Source organism: Hyperoodon ampullatus, assembly GCF_949752795.1.
Source record: "Hyperoodon ampullatus genome assembly, chromosome: 1".
Classification (NCBI taxonomy): Eukaryota; Metazoa; Chordata; class Mammalia; order Artiodactyla; family Ziphiidae; genus Hyperoodon; species Hyperoodon ampullatus.
Window position 1 is genome coordinate 111596934 of NC_136914.1, and position 20345 is coordinate 111617278.

The 20345-nt window shown below is 41.5% G+C and overlaps 1 protein-coding gene across 1 annotated transcript in view; it reads left to right on the forward strand.

Moving 5' to 3' along the window:
* The window catches only part of ANK3 (ankyrin 3), a gene marked incomplete at its 5' end in the record, with an annotated part of 287363 nt that overhangs the window by 145645 nt on the left and 121373 nt on the right, over nt 1-20345 (forward strand). Inside the window, one exon of the mRNA XM_079711182.1 lies at nt 6192-6290. Within this exon, the coding sequence (XP_079567308.1) occupies nt 6192-6290 (99 nt within the window). The remainder of the gene's footprint in view (nt 1-6191; nt 6291-20345) is intronic.

Sequence of the window (20345 nt, forward strand, 5' to 3'; positions counted from 1 at the left end):
CTTAGCCTCCATCCTGAGAACTGCTGACTTTAGCACCTTCTTAGAGTTCACCAGTTACTTCAGATCTGCATGTCTTTTCTACCCAGACTATTCCATAATGTCATTGTGAGATGCAGTCATTTCATCCATTTTAAATGTCTATATGGTAAACAGTAAAGAATAGAAATAAGTGATACTTGTGGTGTTTGCTAAATGCCAAGCACCATTCTTAAAACTGTGTGCTAATTAACTAATTTAACGCTCATGACAATTCTGTAGTATAGATATTATCATTAGCCTAATTTTGCAGATACAGAGAAATTAAATAAACTTGCCTAAGTTTATGCAGCTGGTGTGGAACAGGCCTGGGATTTGAACCTAAGCAGTCTGGCTCTAGAATATTAGCTCTCGACTCCTGCAGGACCTGACCACAATACACTCTATCTCTCAGTACGCTGCGAGGTACTCCAGAAATGCTCTAATAGGAAGAATTGTTTATATGTTTGCACTACTTAGAAATGCAGAGGCAGCATGGTCTAGTCTAGCAAAGGAACCATGAACTTTGGAGTCAAATTTATGGCAGCTCTGTGACTTTTGACAAGTTATTTTGATTTGTTTGAGTTTTACTCTCCTCCTCTGTAACATAAAGAAAAAAATAGATAGTACCCCTTATTAGGGTTGTTGAGTGGGTTAAATGAGATAAGAGATACGGAATACCTGTGAGTTTCCTTTCTCTTTTTGAATTAATCTCATCTCTCCCCTTGGCAGTCCTGTGATGGAGGCACTGGAGGTATTATGTCCATTCTACAGATGAGAATATAAGTCCATAGAGGTGTGGTTTGATATATTTCACTATTTTGAGATGATTCCCTACCATGATCTCTTCAAATATTTCTTCTGCCCTACTTTCTCTCTTTTCCTTATGCATCTCCAATCAGCTATTTTATATCATCCTACAGCTCTTGTGTGCTCTGTTCTTTCTTTCCACTCTTTTTTCTTTTCTTTGTGTTTCAGTTTGGACCATTCATACTGGTGTATCTTTCAGTTCACTGATTCTTTCCTCAGCTGTGTGAAGTCTACTGATGAGCCCATCAAAGGAATGCTTCATTTTTTTTTTTTTACTTTTACTTTATTTTTTAATTTAATTTTTATTTTATATTGGAGTATAGTTGATTTACAATATTGTGTTAGTTTCAGGTGTACAGCAAAGTGATTCAATTATACATATATATATATATTCACTCTTTTTCAGATTCTTTTCTTATATAGGTTATTACAGAATATTGAGTAGACTTCCCTGTGCTATGCAGTAGGTCCTTGTTGATTATCTATTTTATATATCATAGTGTATATATGTTAATCCCAAACTCCTAATTTATCCCTCCCCCCAACCTTTCCCCTTTGGTAATCATAAGTTTGTTTTCTATGTCTGTGAGTCTGTTTCTGTTTTGTAAGTAAGTTCATTTGTATCAATTTTTTTAATTCCACGTATAACTGATATCATATGATATTTGTCTTTGTCTGACTTCACTTAGTATGATAATCTCTAGGTCCATCCATGTTGCTGCAAATGCATTATTTCATTTTCTTATGGCTGAGTAATATTCCATTGTATATATGTACCACATTTTCTTTATCCATTCCTCTGTTGACAGATATTTAGGTTGGGAATGCTTCATTTCTGATAGTTTTTTCTGATAGTGGTTTTCTTATCAAGTGTTTCCATTTGACCTAAACTCCCTAACTTTTGTTGCATGTAGTTCACCTGTACCACTAGATAGAATGCAGACACTGAGGAAAATAGTATCCCTGCTTGGAAACGGCATGTGTCTTCTCCTGTCAGGCTGTAAATGTGGAAGCCCGAGCCAGTTGAGTCCAGAGTTGAGCTGAGTTTACATTTTGTTTGTACCACAGGTTTCACGTTCCTCTAGAAGGGGCTGCACCACCTTACGCTGAGGGTGAGGGCCAGCCGTCAGAGATTTTCCTTGGTTGGTGCACTTCCCCCGCTCAGCTCTACCTGCATCCCTGTAGCACAGAGTCTCTCTCTCACCAAGCTCCTGCCCGACCTCAGGAGCCGGCTACAGTTGCTTGTTACGTTAGGCTGGGGCTGAGGGGTCTTTCATTCTGGATCTGCTTCAGTCTTAGGGAGTGTGCCTAGGCCTCAGATCTGGGTCTGTCTCAGCATTCCTGCCCTTTCTACCATGGAAGCCAACCTCTGCCTTGTATACATGGTTGTGATCTCGGGTGGCCTCAGCCTGAAGCAGCTTGAAGCTGGACTTCAATCTGGCCAGAGATTGAAGTCAGGCCGCAGCAGTGAGAATGCTGAATCCTAGCCGCTAGATCACGAGGGCCAGTAGCCAATGACAAGGCCCTGGCCCATCAGCTTTGTAGAAAGGAGTTTCCACAAAGAGACGTAAAGTAGTGAAACAAGTCAATTGTATATTAGGAGGGAAAAGAGTACATGTGAATAGACACACACGGGCAGACTCAGAGAGAGAGAGTCGTGCCTTTGTGGCAGTTTGTATCACTTTTATGGGGCATTTCTCCCTGGTTTCCTCTGGCCAATCATCTTGCTTTTCCTGGCTCTGAGTCTGTATTGGGTTTAACTCAAGGTCCTACCCTATGTGTGCATGCATCTCTTAGCCAAGATGAATATTAGCCCAGAGGCCTGTGGAAAGGTTGACATCACCTACCATGATGTGCCCCCTCCCTTTTTGGCCCCCCAGGAGGCTTTCTGCATATGTGTAGTTGGGAAGGTCTCCTTGACCTCAAGAATGAGGAATATGTGGTCTCTTTTATCTGGGCAGGGCTCAGGTTCTCCTCCCTCCTGTATTATGTTCACCTTGGAGTATCTGTCCACAGGAGACAAACTCCAGCTGCTCAGCCTGGGGCCCATCTGTCTCCTGTCTCAGTTGTAGATTTGAAGGCATTCCTCATATATACTGCCAAACTGCATCCCAGAAAGCAGGCACACATTTACGCTTCCCAAGCAGCTAATGAGGTTCTCCTAAACAAGCCTCTTTGTCTTTAACATCACTGGACTCTTTTGATTTTGTTGGGATTCCATAATTTTGTGACTCGCTTGTATAATGGAAATGCAGCAGTGGACCTGGTGCCTAGTAGAGCATAAAAGATTTTTACTGGTTAACTGAGGAATCTAAATAGAAATGTCCTGTTGACTGGTCCAAAGGTCCCACTTTGATTTTGACTTGTTCCTAATTGACAGAAGCAGTCACTACCTGATTCAGGAATACAAAAGCATGTGTTTCACTCAGAAGCTTCATTTGACAGAGGTGAGAAGCATAGTCTATAGGCAAAGCCTGTATGATCCCTGACTGGAAACACCACACACACACCCCCTACCCCGAGGATCTAGAAAACTGAATTCTGATGCTGATTCTGCCTCTAATGAGTTGTCTCTTAATTTACAGATTACTGATCAGTTCTATCCCTTAGTTGATTTATCAAATGGGATTAATGATCTATATCTTACTTCAGTAGATTGTTGTGAAGATAAAATGAAATTACATGAGTAATTTACAACCCTTATTAAGTGCTGTAGAAGTAGAAAGTATTACTTTAGGAGGGGTCAGAGCAGTGTAGAAAAATGTGGGCGTTTGAATTTCAAGGCACCCTTTTGACATCTACACATCACCGTAAGATAGAGTCCATGAATATGGAAGAGAGCAAAATTAGAAATAGAGCTCTTCCCCTCACTAAAATTAGCCTACTTGTGATAAAGGTTAATTAAGTCCTTCTCCACCAGGCAAGAGCACATCTTTAAAGGGAAATAGCATGTCAGCCCAGACTCACACTGGGGAGTGATGAGGTCTTTGTGTCTGAGCTCGGTAAGCTCTGAGCTCCCACTCTGAGCTCGGTAAGCTCTCCTGTTGTTTCCTATAGACCTAATCTGATGCTCCATCTGCTGTCTCAGGCCTAGAATTCATCCATAGTGCTGCTTGCCTCATTTACATACTTGCACTCAGACAACGGAGACAAGCAAGACCATCAAAAAGTTTCTTTCTGCCAGCTTTCATTCATACCCAAGATCATCCACCCCACAGAGGGCCAAAGCATATACAATGCACAGCCTCTATAGTTTTAATTCCTCTTTTGTCAGCTGTTACACACTGTTGAAACCGTCAGCCACAAGCTGATAGGTCTAGAGCAGAGATCAACCAACTACTGCCCACAGGCCAAATCCAGCCCACCAGCTGTTTTTGTAAATAAAGTTTTATTGGAACACAGACACTCCCATTTCTGTGCATATCACGTGGGGCTGCTTTATCACTACAAAGGCAGCTCTGACAAATTGCAATGAAGATGGTATGGCCTGCAAAGCCAGAAATACTTGATATCTGGCCCTTTGCAGAAAAAGTATGCCTACCACTTGGTCTAGAGCAATGATATTAGTCCTGTCCACTCCCCACCAGCATGACTAAAGCATATCTGTTTTACTCAGATCTCTTTCTCCTTCTTTGACTTAACGAACTAATTATTGTGGAACTGATTTATACTTTAGCACCTAAGAATAATGAGGTAAAGAGTTGTTCACATGGGAGAATGTATAATGACTAAAAGCATTTAACTAGAAAAGCTTATAGAAAATACAAAAGAATGTGTTAAACAACTCTCCATGAGGATACGACACAATAAATTCCCCAGTTTTTTCAATAAATATATGGGCATGGAACAAAGAAGGTGGAATAGGGCATCTATGGAGATTTTAAAAGAGATTTAAGGGACATTTCAACCTAATGCAAGTTGTGGATATTCTAATCTGAACCACTGTACTGAGATAATTGGGGATAATGGGAGAATGTAAACATTGACAGATCTTGGCTTTTTGAAAGAATTATTTTTACTTAGACAAAATTAATGACATTGTTATTATTTGTTTACAAATATCCTTATCTGTTAGAGATAATTAAGTTGCAGTAATTGGGGGTGAAATAATATGATGCCTAGGATTTTCTTTCTCCTCTTAAACTCCTTCAGGCAGAAAAAATAGTAGGGAGTCTAGAAGAAATAATATTGGCAAAGGTTTGACAATTATTGAACCAGAGTGATGAGTACATGAAGCTCATTATGGCTTTCTCTCAAACTGTGTGTCTGTTTGAAAATTTTCATTTTCAAGCATTTTTTCAAAAGCCTAAGTTTAAGACTCATATTTTAATTTGAATCTTGGTTTGCCAGCTGTTTCTAATCTGTAAAATGGTCATTGTGATTCAGATTGTATGTGACATTGTGAGGATTATGAAAACTAAATGAGATAGTAAAGAGTTTAACGCAGTGCAGCATAATTCACAGGAAATGAATCAATACCTGGTAGCTATTATAGTGTATCTGCCATCACATGACAAGAATGTAACCCCTTATGAGCCTCGTTCATTTATCGTGTAATTGACTTTTGTGAACTGCAGACCTTAAACCCATATTGTTGCTACACAAGAAGAAGGAGCCAAAATAGAGAATGTTTTCACTATGTGCACATATTTCCTTGACAGTCTGGAAATAATCACAGCACCTGTCAGATGAGTGGAGGAAAGGACTATGGTATCCAGGGGATCTTGATTGGAATGTCAGATTGTCCTGACAATATGTCTATTCCTCAACAGTAGTTTTAAAAAAAACAAATCAACACAGTCATTTTTCTGTGCAATTGCTAATAAACACCTGTGAATGCTTTTTAGCCCACCGTGCACGGGAAGCCCTGTGACCGTGTAGGGCACTGACAGACTTCCCGGTTTGAGTTCCTCTTGTCTCTCCTTGACAACTTGTACTCAGATGACCCAGAGCAGGCTCTGAGTAACATGACACTCCTTTCAGTAAGTCTCAGCTGACTAATCAGCCACTTAGTCAACCATTCAGTAGCCAGTATGCATCACACACATTAATAGGAAAACATGTTGACTTAAATGTGCAGGATGTTAGAACAAAAACTATCACCATCTCATCCATCAATAATGTCAATCAAATGGAATAAACTTAGACCCTACCCCACAGAGTGTGTCCCTTAAAATTCATCCCTTTTTGAGGTCTCCTGCTGAGTAAAATTACCGTCAGATAGAGATGTTGGGAAGTATTCTATTCACAATGGATATTTTTTAAAAAGGTAAGAAAAGTGTGAGGATGTGTTGGGGAAGGTTTAGGAAGCAATGTTTTGGTTAAACTCAAGATAACACTGTACTTTTTTCTCTGTTCTTCCACAGAATGACATCACTCCTTTACATGTTGCATCAAAACGAGGAAACGCCAATATGGTAAAACTATTGCTTGATCGAGGAGCTAAAATTGATGCCAAAACAAGGGTAAGAGTGCAACTTATGTGCATGCTTACGCTTATTTTCAGGAAGCAGGAATACTTCTCCTAATACTTTTGTTGCTGGGTCAGCCCTGGCTTTATCTTTATTTCCTTTGTTGTAGTCTCTTTAAAAAATGACTGCTGAGTTTATTCTTCTTAAAATGGGATAATGATCCATATTTATAAATCTTTAATACACGTTTAAATAGTACCTGGCTTTAATTATAGAAACTAAGACCTAAGTCCAGAGTTTTAGTTGAGTTAAATTTTTAAGAAGTTAATCACTACTTGATATTGCAGGCAGAGCTGTTGGGCCAGTTTGATATTAAGACTGACGGTTATTCTATGTAAAAACAAATCTGTCCCCCTTTGCACATTGCTGGTGGGAATGTAAAATGGTGCAACCACTATGGAAAACAGTAAGGAGGTTCCTCAAAAAAGTAAAAATAGAACTAACATATGATCCAGCAATTCTGCTTTGGGGTGTATACCCCCAAAGAATTGAAAGCAGTATCTTGAAGCCATATTTGCACAACCAGTTTCATTGAAGCATTATTCACAATAACCAAGAGGTGGAAGCAACCCAAATATCCATCGACAGATAAATGGATAAAGAAAATGTGCCGTGTACATACAGTGGAATGTCACTCAGCCTTATAAGAAAATCCTGTCACATTCCACAGCATGAATGAGTCTTGAGGACATTAAGCTAAGTGACAGAAGCCAGACACAAAAGAACAAATACTGTATAATCCCACTTACAGGAGGTATCAAGAGTAGACAGTCATGGAAACAGAAGTAGAATGGTGGTTGCCTGAGGCTTGGGGGACAGGGAAATGGGGAGTTGTTGTTTAATGGGATAGAGTGTCAATATTGCAAGATAAAAGTTCTAGAGATGTTACACAACAGTGTGAATACAGTTAACACCACTAAACTGTACACTTAAAAGTGGTTAAGGGCCTCCCTGGTGGCGCAGTGGTTGAGAGTCCGCCTGCCGATGCAGGGGACACGGGTTCGTGCCCCGGTCCGGGAGGATCCCACATGCCGCGGAGTGGCTGGGCCCGTGAGCCATGGCCGCTGAGCCTGCGCATGTGGAGCCTGTGCTCCGCAACGGGAGAGGCCACAGCAGTGAGAGGCCCGCGTACCGCAAAAAAAAACATAAAATTGGTTAAGAAAGTAAATTTTACAGTGTGTTTTTTTACCACAATTAAAAAAAAATTTTTTTTAAACACAGATCAGTCTAGCCAGGTGTTTGACATGTTGCTTGTTCTGTGTGACGCACAGTGTGGGGAGGGGAAAGAAGTGAAACTTAGAATCAAGTTGGAATCCCGGATGGTGAGCTTAGCTGGTTGACTTAGGTCAGCGATGTAACCTTCTGCATGTAATTTCTCTATCTGAAAATACAATCAATGGCCACCTTGAAGGGTTGTTGCAATGATCAAGCTATTGTTCGTAAACTGTGTTGGCATAAAGTAGACCAGAAATAATCCCAGCCATTACTAGTAGAGGCACACCTCAGAGATATTCCAGGTTCACTTCTAGACCACTGCAATAAAGCGAACATTGAAAGTACATGAGTCACAGGAATTTTTTTGCTTCCCAGTATATATAAAAGTTATGTTTATACTATAGTCTATTAAGTGCGCAATAGCATTACCTCTTTTAAAATGTACATACTTTAAATTTAAAAAATACTTTACTGCTTAAAAATGCTAACCATTATCTGAGCCTTTAGCAAGTCATAATTTTTTGCAATAGTAACGTAAAAATCACTGACCAGAGATCACCGTAACAAATATAACAATAATGAAAAAGTTTGAAATGTTGCGAGAATTATCAAAATGTGACACAGAGACACAAAGTGAGCAAAGGCTGTTGGAAAAATGGTGCCGATAGTCTGGCCTGATGCAGGGTTGCCACCAACCTTCAATTTGCAAAAAAAAAAAAAGCAGTATCTGCAAAGAGCAGTAAAGTGAAGAACAATAAAATGAGGTGTGCCTGTATAACTCAGAGCTCCAATTAACATTAAACTTCTAACCAGGGATTTTCTTTTTCAGCATTTCATGTAAGAGCAAAACGTGGTCTCATAAACATCCTCCTCTCTAAGGGTTTCGGAGAGTTTTCCCTGTCCTGTAATTGTATCTCCCACAATCCTCTGGTTCCTCTTTCCAAGAATCCTGATCTCCATGTTTCTAAAACCGGCCCAGTCACCTGAACTTGATTCCCGTAGCTCCTGGATTCACTACTTTATTATTCCCTGCATGTATTCCCTCAATCGGTAAATGATTATTGAGTGCCCACTGTGGGCCAGACATAGCTGATTAACAGAGCGAGACAACAAGACACTTCCCCTACCCTCATGAAGCCGATGGGTAGTTTGTCTGCTGTGTGCTGTGACCCAAAGACAGCCCAGCCATGAGTATTTAGCAGGAGACCCGGACTTCTTTTTGTTGGTAACTATTAAACCTGAAAAACATGTATGTAGTGTAAAACAAACAAGCTTCCTGGAGAGGAGGAATGAAGGAAGTTGAAGGTTGACCCCCTGCAAGACTGTCTGACTGGGGAAGTAAATTGAAGAGAGGTCTCATTGCATTGTTTGGTATTATCTGCTAAGAAACCATCACCAGTATTCTAGAACTGTTGTTTTAAATGGCAGGGGTCTTCCACCTAGTACAGGCTGCTTAAAGTAGTTGTAACAATAAAATTAGAGAATCGTTGCTTATGCCACATGGTTACCAAAAGAGCTAACGGGTCACTTGTGAATAGGGAGAATTTTTGTGAAGAGCAAAGAGGGGTACTGGAGCCAAGGCAAAAAGAGAAGCTTGGAGAGCTATACCTGGATATCCAGCTGGGGGTTAACTGAGTGTGTGGATTAGAAGTGACCTTATTTCTCCCTCTTTTGATACAATCATCAATCACCAGAAGAGCAAAATTGCCTGTCAGTCATTTTGCATCATTTATCAAACACTTACTTGCTGTATTTGGTACAGTGGGAGGAGGACAGGATATAGGAGATTCAGGTCCCATCTTAAAGGGGCACATGGTGTCACAGGGGAGGGCCAGGATGAAAACATACAAACACTTCTGGATAAAAGCATCAGACATACGGAATACTGGACATAGGCGAGTTCAGTGTACACTTAGTTTCTATGCCCTTTTGCCTCCCTGTTCTGAAAGGCTGTCTTATTTTAAACAAGATGTAGACTTCTTTTCACCATCCATTCAGTTTCAACGTGGCGTTACTTTTCTTCTGTGTTCTATAAGTGCCATGTGGATGTGAAGGAGACTTGGAAAACCGAGAACAGAAAAGCCTGTCATTCTTCTATCGTTGTCCTGCACGGGGTGTGGAGTGTCACTGGGGCACAGACTGAATTCCTGGCAGACCCTATGGAAGAAAGCATAGTACATACCCCCAAATATGTCAGCTATTTTGTGTTCTCCCCATCAGAGCCTCCCTTCTCTCTTGCTGAAATGACTGAGTAGTGACTGGGTGTGTGGGTGAAAGGGAGAGAGCCATCAAATGTCAGAAAGCCCTGGGAACAAGCCTCAAAATGGAAAGCAAATTTTTTTATAAATACAAGTTCTAATGACTCAATCCAGTAGCTCTTTAGAAAATAAATATTGTTATCTACCCATCTACTTCCTGCCAGGTTCTTCCTACTTTTGTAGCTACCTTGTTGCATCAACAATCTGACCTGCTGCACACCGATCCCCTTGGGTTTAGAGACAGGAAAACGAATCTGGGTTTCACCTCAGGGGCCAGCACACTCTAAGGGACCTCGTTGGCTCGCTCTGTTCCCTTGCACGCCTTACCGACCTAATAAAGGATTCAGTTTAAAAGCAGAGTCTTCTTAGTGCCCTTTCAGTCAGCGAAATAAATTTGAATTGTGGTCAGAGTAATTTAAGTAGCATCTGAGCAAGATCTGACCAGCTGGAAAAGCAGGATGAGAGTGAATTTTTTTTTTACCCTAGTGCCTGATCTCTAGTCTTAAGTGTGACTAGCAAGTGAGATCATGACCTGAGGAAAGTTGATCCTCCTGAGTCTTGGTTTCCATCTCAGTACAGTTAGTGGGTTGTTCCCAATGATTTCCCAAGCTCTCCCAGCTGCTGGGGCACTGGATGCTGTAACTTTAAGAATAATTAGTTGGGGCTTCCCTGGTGGCGCAGTGGTTGGGGGTCCGCCTGCCGATGCGGGGGACGCGGGTTCGTGCCCCGGTCTGGGGGGATCCCACGTGCCGCGGAGCGGCTGGGCCCGTGAGCCGTGGCCGCTGAGCCTGCGCGTCCGGAGCCTGTGCTCCGCGGGGGGAGAGGCCGCAGCAGTGAGAGGCCCACCTACAGCAAAAAAAAAAAAAAAAAAAAAAAAGAATAATTAGTTATAGTGAAAGTCAAGATGGTGGTATATGTTGGGGTGATGTGACCAAGATGGCGAAGTAGGAGACCCCAGCCCCCATCACCCAGGAAGATCAACAATTAGACAGTGATCCACGATCAAAGAGAGCTCAGGAGTCCACTTAAGAAACTCCAGCAACACAGTGGAGCAAAGAACCTGAGAATACTGCACAAAAAGGGAAGGAAGAAGGGCTTCATTTTGCCTGCGTCATCCCATTCCCCAGGCCAGCACTGCTCAGGGCCAGGAGTGAGCCTCCCCAACTAGAAGGAGTTCCCCTCACCAAGAAAGGGAGAGTGGGGTGAGCCGCCAGCTTCCCCAGCCTTTTGGGGCACTGAGCAAAGGACCCGCTTGGGTTTCACCCCACCCAGAGACTGGCAAAGCTGAGATGAATAGAGATGGGGAGGAACAAGGAAAAAGAGCAAGGGCTCCCAGCATCAGCCACGCAGCAGAAATGATTGTGGTTGCCTGTGACCTGCTCTGCAGACCCCAGCACCTTTTGCCACCAAAGTAACTGACGGCCAACACAGCGGCCACACACCCCCTGCAGATGTCACTGGTTTTTGCCCCACAGACACTCACATTCGCAGACACCAGCCACCTGAGTCCCTCCCTGCTCTTTACCTCCCACTGCCCCGCTGGGGCCCAGGATCCCCACCAGCAGCCAGCCCAGGCCTCTGCAGCCACACAAGTACAAGACGCCAGCCTAGACCCCCGTGGGTGACCCTCACTTCTGTGCATGTGCTTGGGGCTGGCCCCTCCAGCTGTGCCCTTGCACACTGCCGGCCTGACCCTCATCACCCGTGGCAAGATCCTGCAGCCACGGAAGGGCAGGTCAACTACCAAGGCCCTCACAGCTGCTTGTGGACCTGAATTTGGCTCTGACTCTAGTCACTGGCCTCCACCACTCAGCACATGTGCAGCTAACCCCCCAGCTGTGCACCTGCATGCTCCCGACCAGACCCTCATGCCTCCACTGCCATGCACTCCCCTGGGGAGACCCTGAAGCCACAGGAGTGCACACCAATAGCCAGGGCCCCCATGGCTCTTCTGGGCCAGACCTGGCCCTTTCTCCTGTTACTGGCCTGCCCCACCAGGCTCACCTACAATGGGCCCCTCCAGCTGTATACCTGCATGGCTCCAGCCTGGCTCCTGATACCAGCCTCCACTGCAGTGCACCCATGGTGTGATCTTGCAGCCACAGTAATGAATGCTGACAGCCAAGGGCCCCCACGGCTGCCAGTGGGCCTGCAGTCAGCCCAGACCCTTGCAGCTGGCCCTTGCCCCCATCTCTATGTGTATGTCTTAAACAAGCACTTGGCACTACATAGGCACCTGCAGTTGGCCCCTGCAACCGAGTCTGTACACACCACCAATTCCAGCCACTACCAGTGCCTGCCCAAATCCCAAGCCACTGGACCTGTGGTGCCACTGAGGTCTCCAGCAGCCCTTGCAGTCACTATGGTCAATGCTGTGGACCCCAGTGGCCTGAGCAGATGAGACATCACCCCCACCGCCCAATCCTGCATTTGGCACCCTGCACCAGTAGACCCAAGGTCAGAGCATGCTCCCACCTGCAGGTGAAGGTCTTTCCATACCAAAGTCAATGCATAAAGTCTGGAAGAGGTGACTGCTTCTTTAAATGCACAGCATCTGTGCAAGGCTGCAAGGATCATAAAGGATCAGGGTAACATGACACCACGAAAGGAACACAGTAAGCTTTCAGCAACTGAAAGAAATGGAGAAATGGAGATATAAGGATTGCCCAACAAAGGATTCAAAATAACTGTTCTTAAGATGCTCAGAGAGCTACAAGAAAACACAGGTAAACAATTTAACAAAATCAGGGGAAAAATACAAGAACAAAAGGAGAAGTTTGATACAGAGATAGAAAACATTAAAAAACAACCAAACAGAAATTTTGGAGCTAAAGATTATAGTGACTGAAATGAAGAATTCAGTAGAGAGCTTCAACAGCAGACTGGACCACATAGTAGAAAGAACATCTGAACCTATCCAATCAGAAGAACAAAAGAAAAAGGAATAAAAAGGAATGAAGAAGGGACTTCCCTGGTGAGCCAGTAGGTAAGACTCCACACTCCCAATGCAGGGGGCCTGGGTTCGATCCCTGTTTGGGGAACTAGACCCTGCATGCCACAACTAAGAGTTTGCATGCTGCAACTAAAGAGTCTGCATGCCACAACTAAAGATCCCACATGCTGCAATGAAGATCCTGCATGCCACAACTAAGACCTGGCGCAGCCTAAATAAATAAATAATTTTTTTTAAAGGAATGAAGAAAATCTACAGGACTTACAGGACACTATTAAGTGAAAACAATCTACCTATCATGAGAGTCCCAGAAGAAGAGAGAGAATCACTGATGACTTAATCAGTAAATTAGATTGATGACCCCACCCTCAAATCTGGGAAGTTACTGGGAGTCAGCAGGGGAGGAGACTAGACAAAGAAGGTGGTGCCCCTGAAATATAGGAATTGGAGGAGTTTTTTTAATTATTAAAACACACACTGGTTTTATGGGGAAAAAACCCCACTAGAGCTTTATTGATTAACTGATAAAGCTTCAATATAGCATTTAAACTGCATTTCCAAAAGGTATTTTGGAACATTTCAATAAAGGTCAGCAATCCCACTTTTGGGTGTATATCCAAAGGAAATGAAATCACCATCTTGAAGAGATACCTGCACTCCCATATTCATTGCAACATTATTCCCAATTGCCAAGACATGGAAACAACCTAAGTATCCATCAATGACATCAATGGTCAATATATATGGAATGTTACTCAACTGTAAAAATAAAAGGAAATCCTACCATTTGCAACAACATGGATGGGCCTTGAGAGCGTTATGCTGAGTGAAATAAATCAGACAGAGAAGGACAACTACTATGTGATATCACTTAGATGTGGAATCTGAAAACATGGAACTCATAGAACAGAGAATGGAATGGTTGCCAGGGGCTGAGAGATGGGGGAAATAGGGAAACGTTGGTCAGGCTATACAGAATATCAGTTATAAGATGAATAAGTTCAAGGATCTACATCCTGGTGACTGTAGTTAACACTACTGTATTGTACCCTTAATGATACTGTATTGTACACTCGAACGTTGCTGTGAGAGCAGAGCTTTCATATTTTCACCATAACAACAACAACATAATTTATGAGGCAATAGTGGTGGCAAATGTGCCAAGATATATACACACATCAAGGCAAATGCTTCAATCTGGTCTATATGCAGCATCCTAATTTGTTTCTTTATAGAAACGCTTTGAGAAGAATGACTACTTACAGTAGCTGCTATCTCTTTCAATTTAACTCTCTCTCTGCAAAGCTAGCATGTGTATTTGTATCCTTTTTGAAGGAAGATACTTTGCAGTGAGTGGTCTCTTGTCATTTTTATTCTCCTTTATTGACTATTTGCATCAATTCACAGCCAAATCAGAGGCTCAGTATGGACCCTAAATTAGAACCAGGTTAAGACTTTGTGACAACTTCTGAGTTCTCCATCTCCTTTCACTGACTCTTCTCCATCCAATAATAAAGGCAGCTGTGCTTTTATTTAGTGCTTCAGAGAACATTCAGGAGTTCCAGGTAATAATAATACTCTGATTCCCAAAATGCTGCTCTAACCATTCCTCTTCCAACTTCCAGCCTTTCTAGCAAGGTGCCACTGCTCACATCCGCATATAATCCCATTACTACAATATTACATCCAAAGCTACACCCTGACACTCAGCAGCACACGTCCATCTTAATACCTCTAGCACTTAGCACACTTCGTGGCACATACTAGATGTTTAATAAGTATTTGCTGAGTATATAAATAAGACACACTTCTTAAGGTTACATTTGCCAAAAGGTCTTTATTTGACTTTATATTGGTCCTGCGATAATGGCATCCAATGGTTTTATAAGAATAAAGGTATGTGTGCATAGGTAGATATAGTGTTTTCAGAGTATCTCAAATCTGTCACTTGTTAAATTCTTACTATTCTGGGAAGGTGTCAGGAGTCACTTAGATGTCCTGTAGTTTTAGCTTATCTTTTCCCAGGAGTGCAACTGGTTATATTTCTCAGGTTAAATATGAAGGAAACATAAATATTGGTATTGAGTTTTGCTTTTATTGTATTCGCAGAGTGTGATTGCCTTGGTTAAAAATAAATCCTTAAAGAAAATATTAAATATTTCATAGTCATAAAATAATCTCTGTCAAAGAGAAAATTCTAATACAATACTTTCTCCTTGGAGTTCTAACATAGACATGTTGACAAGAGCATTTGAAACAATGCAGAAGACTCTGGGTTTCTACATTAGTCAAGACTAATTTGAAAATATTTCTTTATGTCATTCAAAAATATATTCATTTTTAACGTTTATATCATAAATATTAAAAGTTAATTGAAAGTATTTATTTGGATTCACAGAAGGACAAGGGCACCCTCCCCAAATTTTGCTGTAAAACTTAAATTGCTGTAAGAAAAATAAAGTCTTAATAAAAAAAAAAAAAAAAGAACAAACAAGTAATCACGAAATTCTCTTAGCTTCCAAACATGAAAATCTCTTTGAAGGAAATAATGTTTTTGAGAGTTGCAAAGAGTTCTGAGAACATGACAGAGGCATCTTTTTTCTTCTCTTTCTCTCTTTCCTAATGATTTTACACCATGCTGGAACCCTCATTTGCCTTACCAAATTAGAGACCTGAAAGAATTGGGTAACTTTCATGTGCCACTGAAGCTTGGCTCTCGTGAAGAATCTACAAAGCAGCCTCAGGACAGTTATTTTAGTTAACTGCTATATGGTTCCAAGTGCTGGTGCTCAGAAAGTAATCTACTATTTCTCCTGTTTTCCCTGGATGTATGTTGGTAATGTTCACATCCTATTTCTTTTAAATAACTCTATATCTATTAGGCACACAAGCACTCTACAGTTATCAACTATAAACGTCTTCCAGTTACCCTCCTTCCTTAAAGGAGAGATACAATAAATGTCATTATTGGTTGTTTTTTTTAATTGGGAATCTTAATTTGAATTGTTTTTTTCCCCATGTAACATCTTCTAAGAACTTTATAAAAAGCAACTTTACATATTTAAAATTATATTTTATAATCAGTTATTCAGTTTCTGTTTACTGAAAATTCAAGAATTCTCTCGTCTATATAGAAGGAATATTCCTAAAGAAGTGTATGATCAAAACAAACACAAACTCTGATGGTATAGTGTGTAGAAGCCACATATTCATGTTTTTTCTCAAATGTAAAGTTCTGGCTTTAAATAATGATAGAGTAGTTTGTATTCAACTGAGCCTCCTGCTGATAAAAATCATAAACTCTGGAAAAATAATTATTGATTTTTAATTTTTTTTTATTTTTGGCTGCATTGGGTCCTTGTTGCTGCGCGTGGGCTTTCCAGTTGTGGTGAGCAGGGGCTACTCTTCATTGTGGTGCGCGGGCTTCTTATTGCGGTGGCTTCTCTTGTTGCGGAGCATGGGCTCTAGGTGTGCAGGCTTCAGTAGTTGTGGTGTGTGGGCTCAGTAGTTGTGGCTCATGGGCTCTAGAGCAAGGCTCAGTAGTTGTAGCACATGGGCTTAGTTGCTCTGAGGCATGTGGTATCTTCCTGGACCAGGGATTGAACCCGCATCCCCTGCATTGGCAGGCAGGTTCTTTTTTTATATATACATCTTTATTGGAGTATAATTGCTTTATAATGATGTGTTAGTTTCTGCTTTATAACAAAGTGAATCAGCTATGCATATACATATACCGCCATATCTCCTCCCTCTTGCGTCTCCCTCCCACCCTCCCTATCCCACCCCTCTAGGTGGTCACAAAGCACCGAGCTGATCTCCCTGTGCTATGCAGCTGCTTCCCACTAGCTATCTATTTTACATTTGGTAGTGTATATATGTCCATGCCACTCTCTCACTATGTCCCAGCTTACACTTCCCCCTCCCCGTGTCCTCTACATCTGCATCTTTATTCCTGTTCTACCCCTAGGTTCTTCATAATCTTTTTTTTTTTTAGATTCCATATATATGTGTTAGCATACAGTATTTGTTTTTCTCTTTGTGACTTACTTCACTCTGTGTGACAGACTCTAGGTCCATCCACCTCACTACAAATAACTCAATTTCATTTCTTTTTATGGCTGAATAATATTCCATTGTATATATGTGCCACATCTTCTTTATCCATTCATCTGTCGATGGACACTTAGGTTGCTTGCATGTCCTGGCTATTGTAAATAGAGCTGCAGTGAACATTGTGGTACATGACTCTTTTTGAATTATGGTTTTCTCAGGGTATAGGTCCAGTAGTGGGATTGCTGGGTCATATGGTAGTTCTATTTTTAGTTTTTTAAGGAACCTCCATACTGTTCTTCATAGTGGCTGTATCAATTTACATTCCCACCAACAGTGCAAGAGGGTTCCCTTTTCTTCACACCCTCTCTAGCATTTATTGTTTCTAGATTTTTTGATGCTGGCCATTCTGACTGGTGTGAGGTGATACCTCTTTGTAGTTTTGATTTGCATTTCTCTAATGATTAATGATGTTGAGCATTCTTTCATGTGTTTGTTGGCAATCTGTATATCTTCTTTGGAGAAATGTCTATTTAGGTCTTCTGCCCATTTTTGGAATAAGTTATTTGTGTTTTTTTTTTAATATTGAGCTGCATGAGCTGCTTATAAACTTTGGAGATAAATCCTTTGTCAGTTGCTTCGTTTGCAAATATTTTCTTCCATTCAGAGGGTTGTCTTTTTGTCTTGTTTATGGTTTCCTTTGCTGTGCAAAAGCTTTTAAGTGTCATTAAGTCCCATTTGTTTATTTTTGTTTCTATTTCCATTTCTCTAGAAGGTGGGTCTAAAAGGATCTTGCTGTGATTTATGTCATAGAGTGTTTTGCCTATGTATTCCTCTAAGAGTTTTATAGTGTCTGGCCCTACATTTAGGTCTTTAATCCATTTTGAGTTTATTTTTGAGTATGGTGTTAGGGAGTGTTCTAATTTCATTCTTTTACATGTAGCTGTCCAGTTTTCCCAGCACCACTTATGGAAGAGGCTGTCTTTTCTCCATTGTATATGCTTGCCTCCTTTATCAAAAGTAAGGTGACCATATGTGTGTGGGTTTATTTCTGGGCTTTCTATCCTGTTGCATTGATCTATATTTCTGTTTTTGTGCCAGTACCATACTATCTTGATTACTGTAGCTTTGTGGTATAGTCTGAAGTCCTGGAGCCTGATTCCTCCAGCTCTGTTTTTCTTTCTCAAGATTGCTTTGGCTACTTGGGGTTTTTGGGTTTCCATACAAATTGTGAAATTTTTTGTTCTAGTTCTGTGAAAAATGCCATTGGTAGTTTGACAGGTATTGCATTGAATCTGTAGATTGACAGGCAGATTCTTAACCACTGTGCCACCAGGGAAGTCCCTGGAAAAATATTTTTTTTTTTTTTTTTTTTTTTTTTTTTTTTTGCTGTACGCGGGCCTCTCACTGCTGTGGCCTCTCCCGTTGCAGAGCACAGGCTCCGGACACACAGGCTCCGCGGCCATGGCTCGCGGGCCCAGCCGCTCCGCGGCATGTGGGATCTTCCGGGATCGGGGCACGAACCCGTGTCCCCTGCATCGGCAGGCGGACTCTCAACCACTGCGCCACCAGGGAAGCCCGAAAAATATTTTTAAGAAACATGTTCGGAGGGCTTCCCTGGTGGCGCAGTGGTTAAGAATCTGCCTGCCAATGCAGGGGACATGGGTTCAAGCCCTGGTCCGGGAAGATCCCACATGCCGCGGAGCAACTAAGCCTGTGTGCCATAACTACTGAAGCCCATGCACCTAGAGGCCGTGCTCCGCAACAAGAGAAGCCACCGCAATGAGAAGCCCACGCACCGGAACAAAGAGTAGCCCCAACTCGCCACAACTAGAGAAAGCCCGCGCTCAGCAACGAAGACCCAATGCAGACAAAAACAAATAAATAAATTAATTTATTAAAAAATACAAATAAAAATAAAAGAAACATGTTTAGAGACATTGAAAAGCATCGACAGCAGGAATAAATTGGAGTGAATTCAACTTTTGAAAGAACTAAATAACACAGGAGGAGATCTGTATTTACATGGCAGCCCTCACTAGTCAGTACAGCGTAATATGACAGCTCATGCAGAAAGTCAGTTTAATTGTCTTGAGGACAGAGGATCAAGTTTGGGGCTATAAGAGTGGCTGGATATTTAGGGGGAAATCCCTGAAAGAAGGAAACCACAAAGGGAAATCAACATGTAACTCTCCACAATCCTTGGTTGACCCCTGAACTATGCACGTGCAGGGTAAAACTCAGAGGAAAATAACAGCTAAAAGATTGAAACCTTCAAAGAAACTTCAGCAGCTACCTGCTACACAGGAGACAGAATTACCACATCAGAGATGCTTCGTAAACATCTTTGGCCCAGGACTAAAGGAATCACTCTGGGAATAAGGACAAAACTGAAATAGACCTATTGTTGAAAGCCTAAAAGCAAGTCCCCACAAGTTCCAGAGTTGCTATAACGTACAATTCACAATACCTAGTATATAATTTAAAAATTATTATAGGACTTCCCTGGTGGCGCAGTGGTTGAGAGTCCACCCGCCAATGCAGGGGACACGGGTTCGTGCCCCAGTCCGGGAAAATCCCACATGCCACGGAGTGGCTGGGCCCTTGAGCCATGGCTGATGAGCCTGTGCGTCCGGAGCCTGTGCTCTGCAATGGGAGAGGCCACAACAGTGAGAGGCCCGCGTACTGAAAAAAAAAAAAAAAAAAAAAATTTATTATACATTAAACATGTTAAATAATCGAAGGAAAAGACCGATATAATGGGTAAAGAAAAGGAGAATTTCAGGAGAATTAAGGAAACCTTTAAAAAAATTTAAGACGAACCAGATAGAAATCCTACAATAGAAAAACACAATATCTGAATTTTTTTTAAGTCATTGGATGAGATAAACAGCTGATTGAGTATAAAGAAAGAAAGAGTTGGTGAATTTGAAGACAATTCATAAAAATCATCCAAACTGAAGAACAGAAAGCAAAAAGATTAAAAATCAAATGAACACCATATCAACAATCTGTGCAATAATAGCAAGCCAACTAGATACATACAATAGAGCCTAAGAGGTAGAGGAAAAAGAGAATGGGGTAGGGAAAAAATATATATATATATATATTTAATTTGGAGATATATATATATATATATATATATATATATATATATCTCCAAATTAAATCATAAACTGCAAACCCAGGAAACTTAGCACGCCAAGGAGGATAAATACAAAGAAAACCACACAGAGGCACATCATACTGAAACTGCTGGATGTCAAAAATAGAAAATTTTTTAAGCAGCCAGAGAAAAAGATGCATTATAAATGGAAAAACAATGATGAGGATGTTATCAGACTTCTTATCAGAAACACTGGGGGTCAGAAGACAAATATCTTTAAGGTGCTGAATAAAAAATATCTGTTAACCTAGAATTTATATCCAGTACAAGTACATTTCCATAATAAAAGTAAAATAGGGCTTCCCTGATGGCGCAGTGGTTGAGAGTCCGCCTGCCGATGCAGGGGACACGGGTTCGTGCCCCGGTCCGGGAAGATCCCACATGCCGCGGAGCGGTTGGGCCCGTGA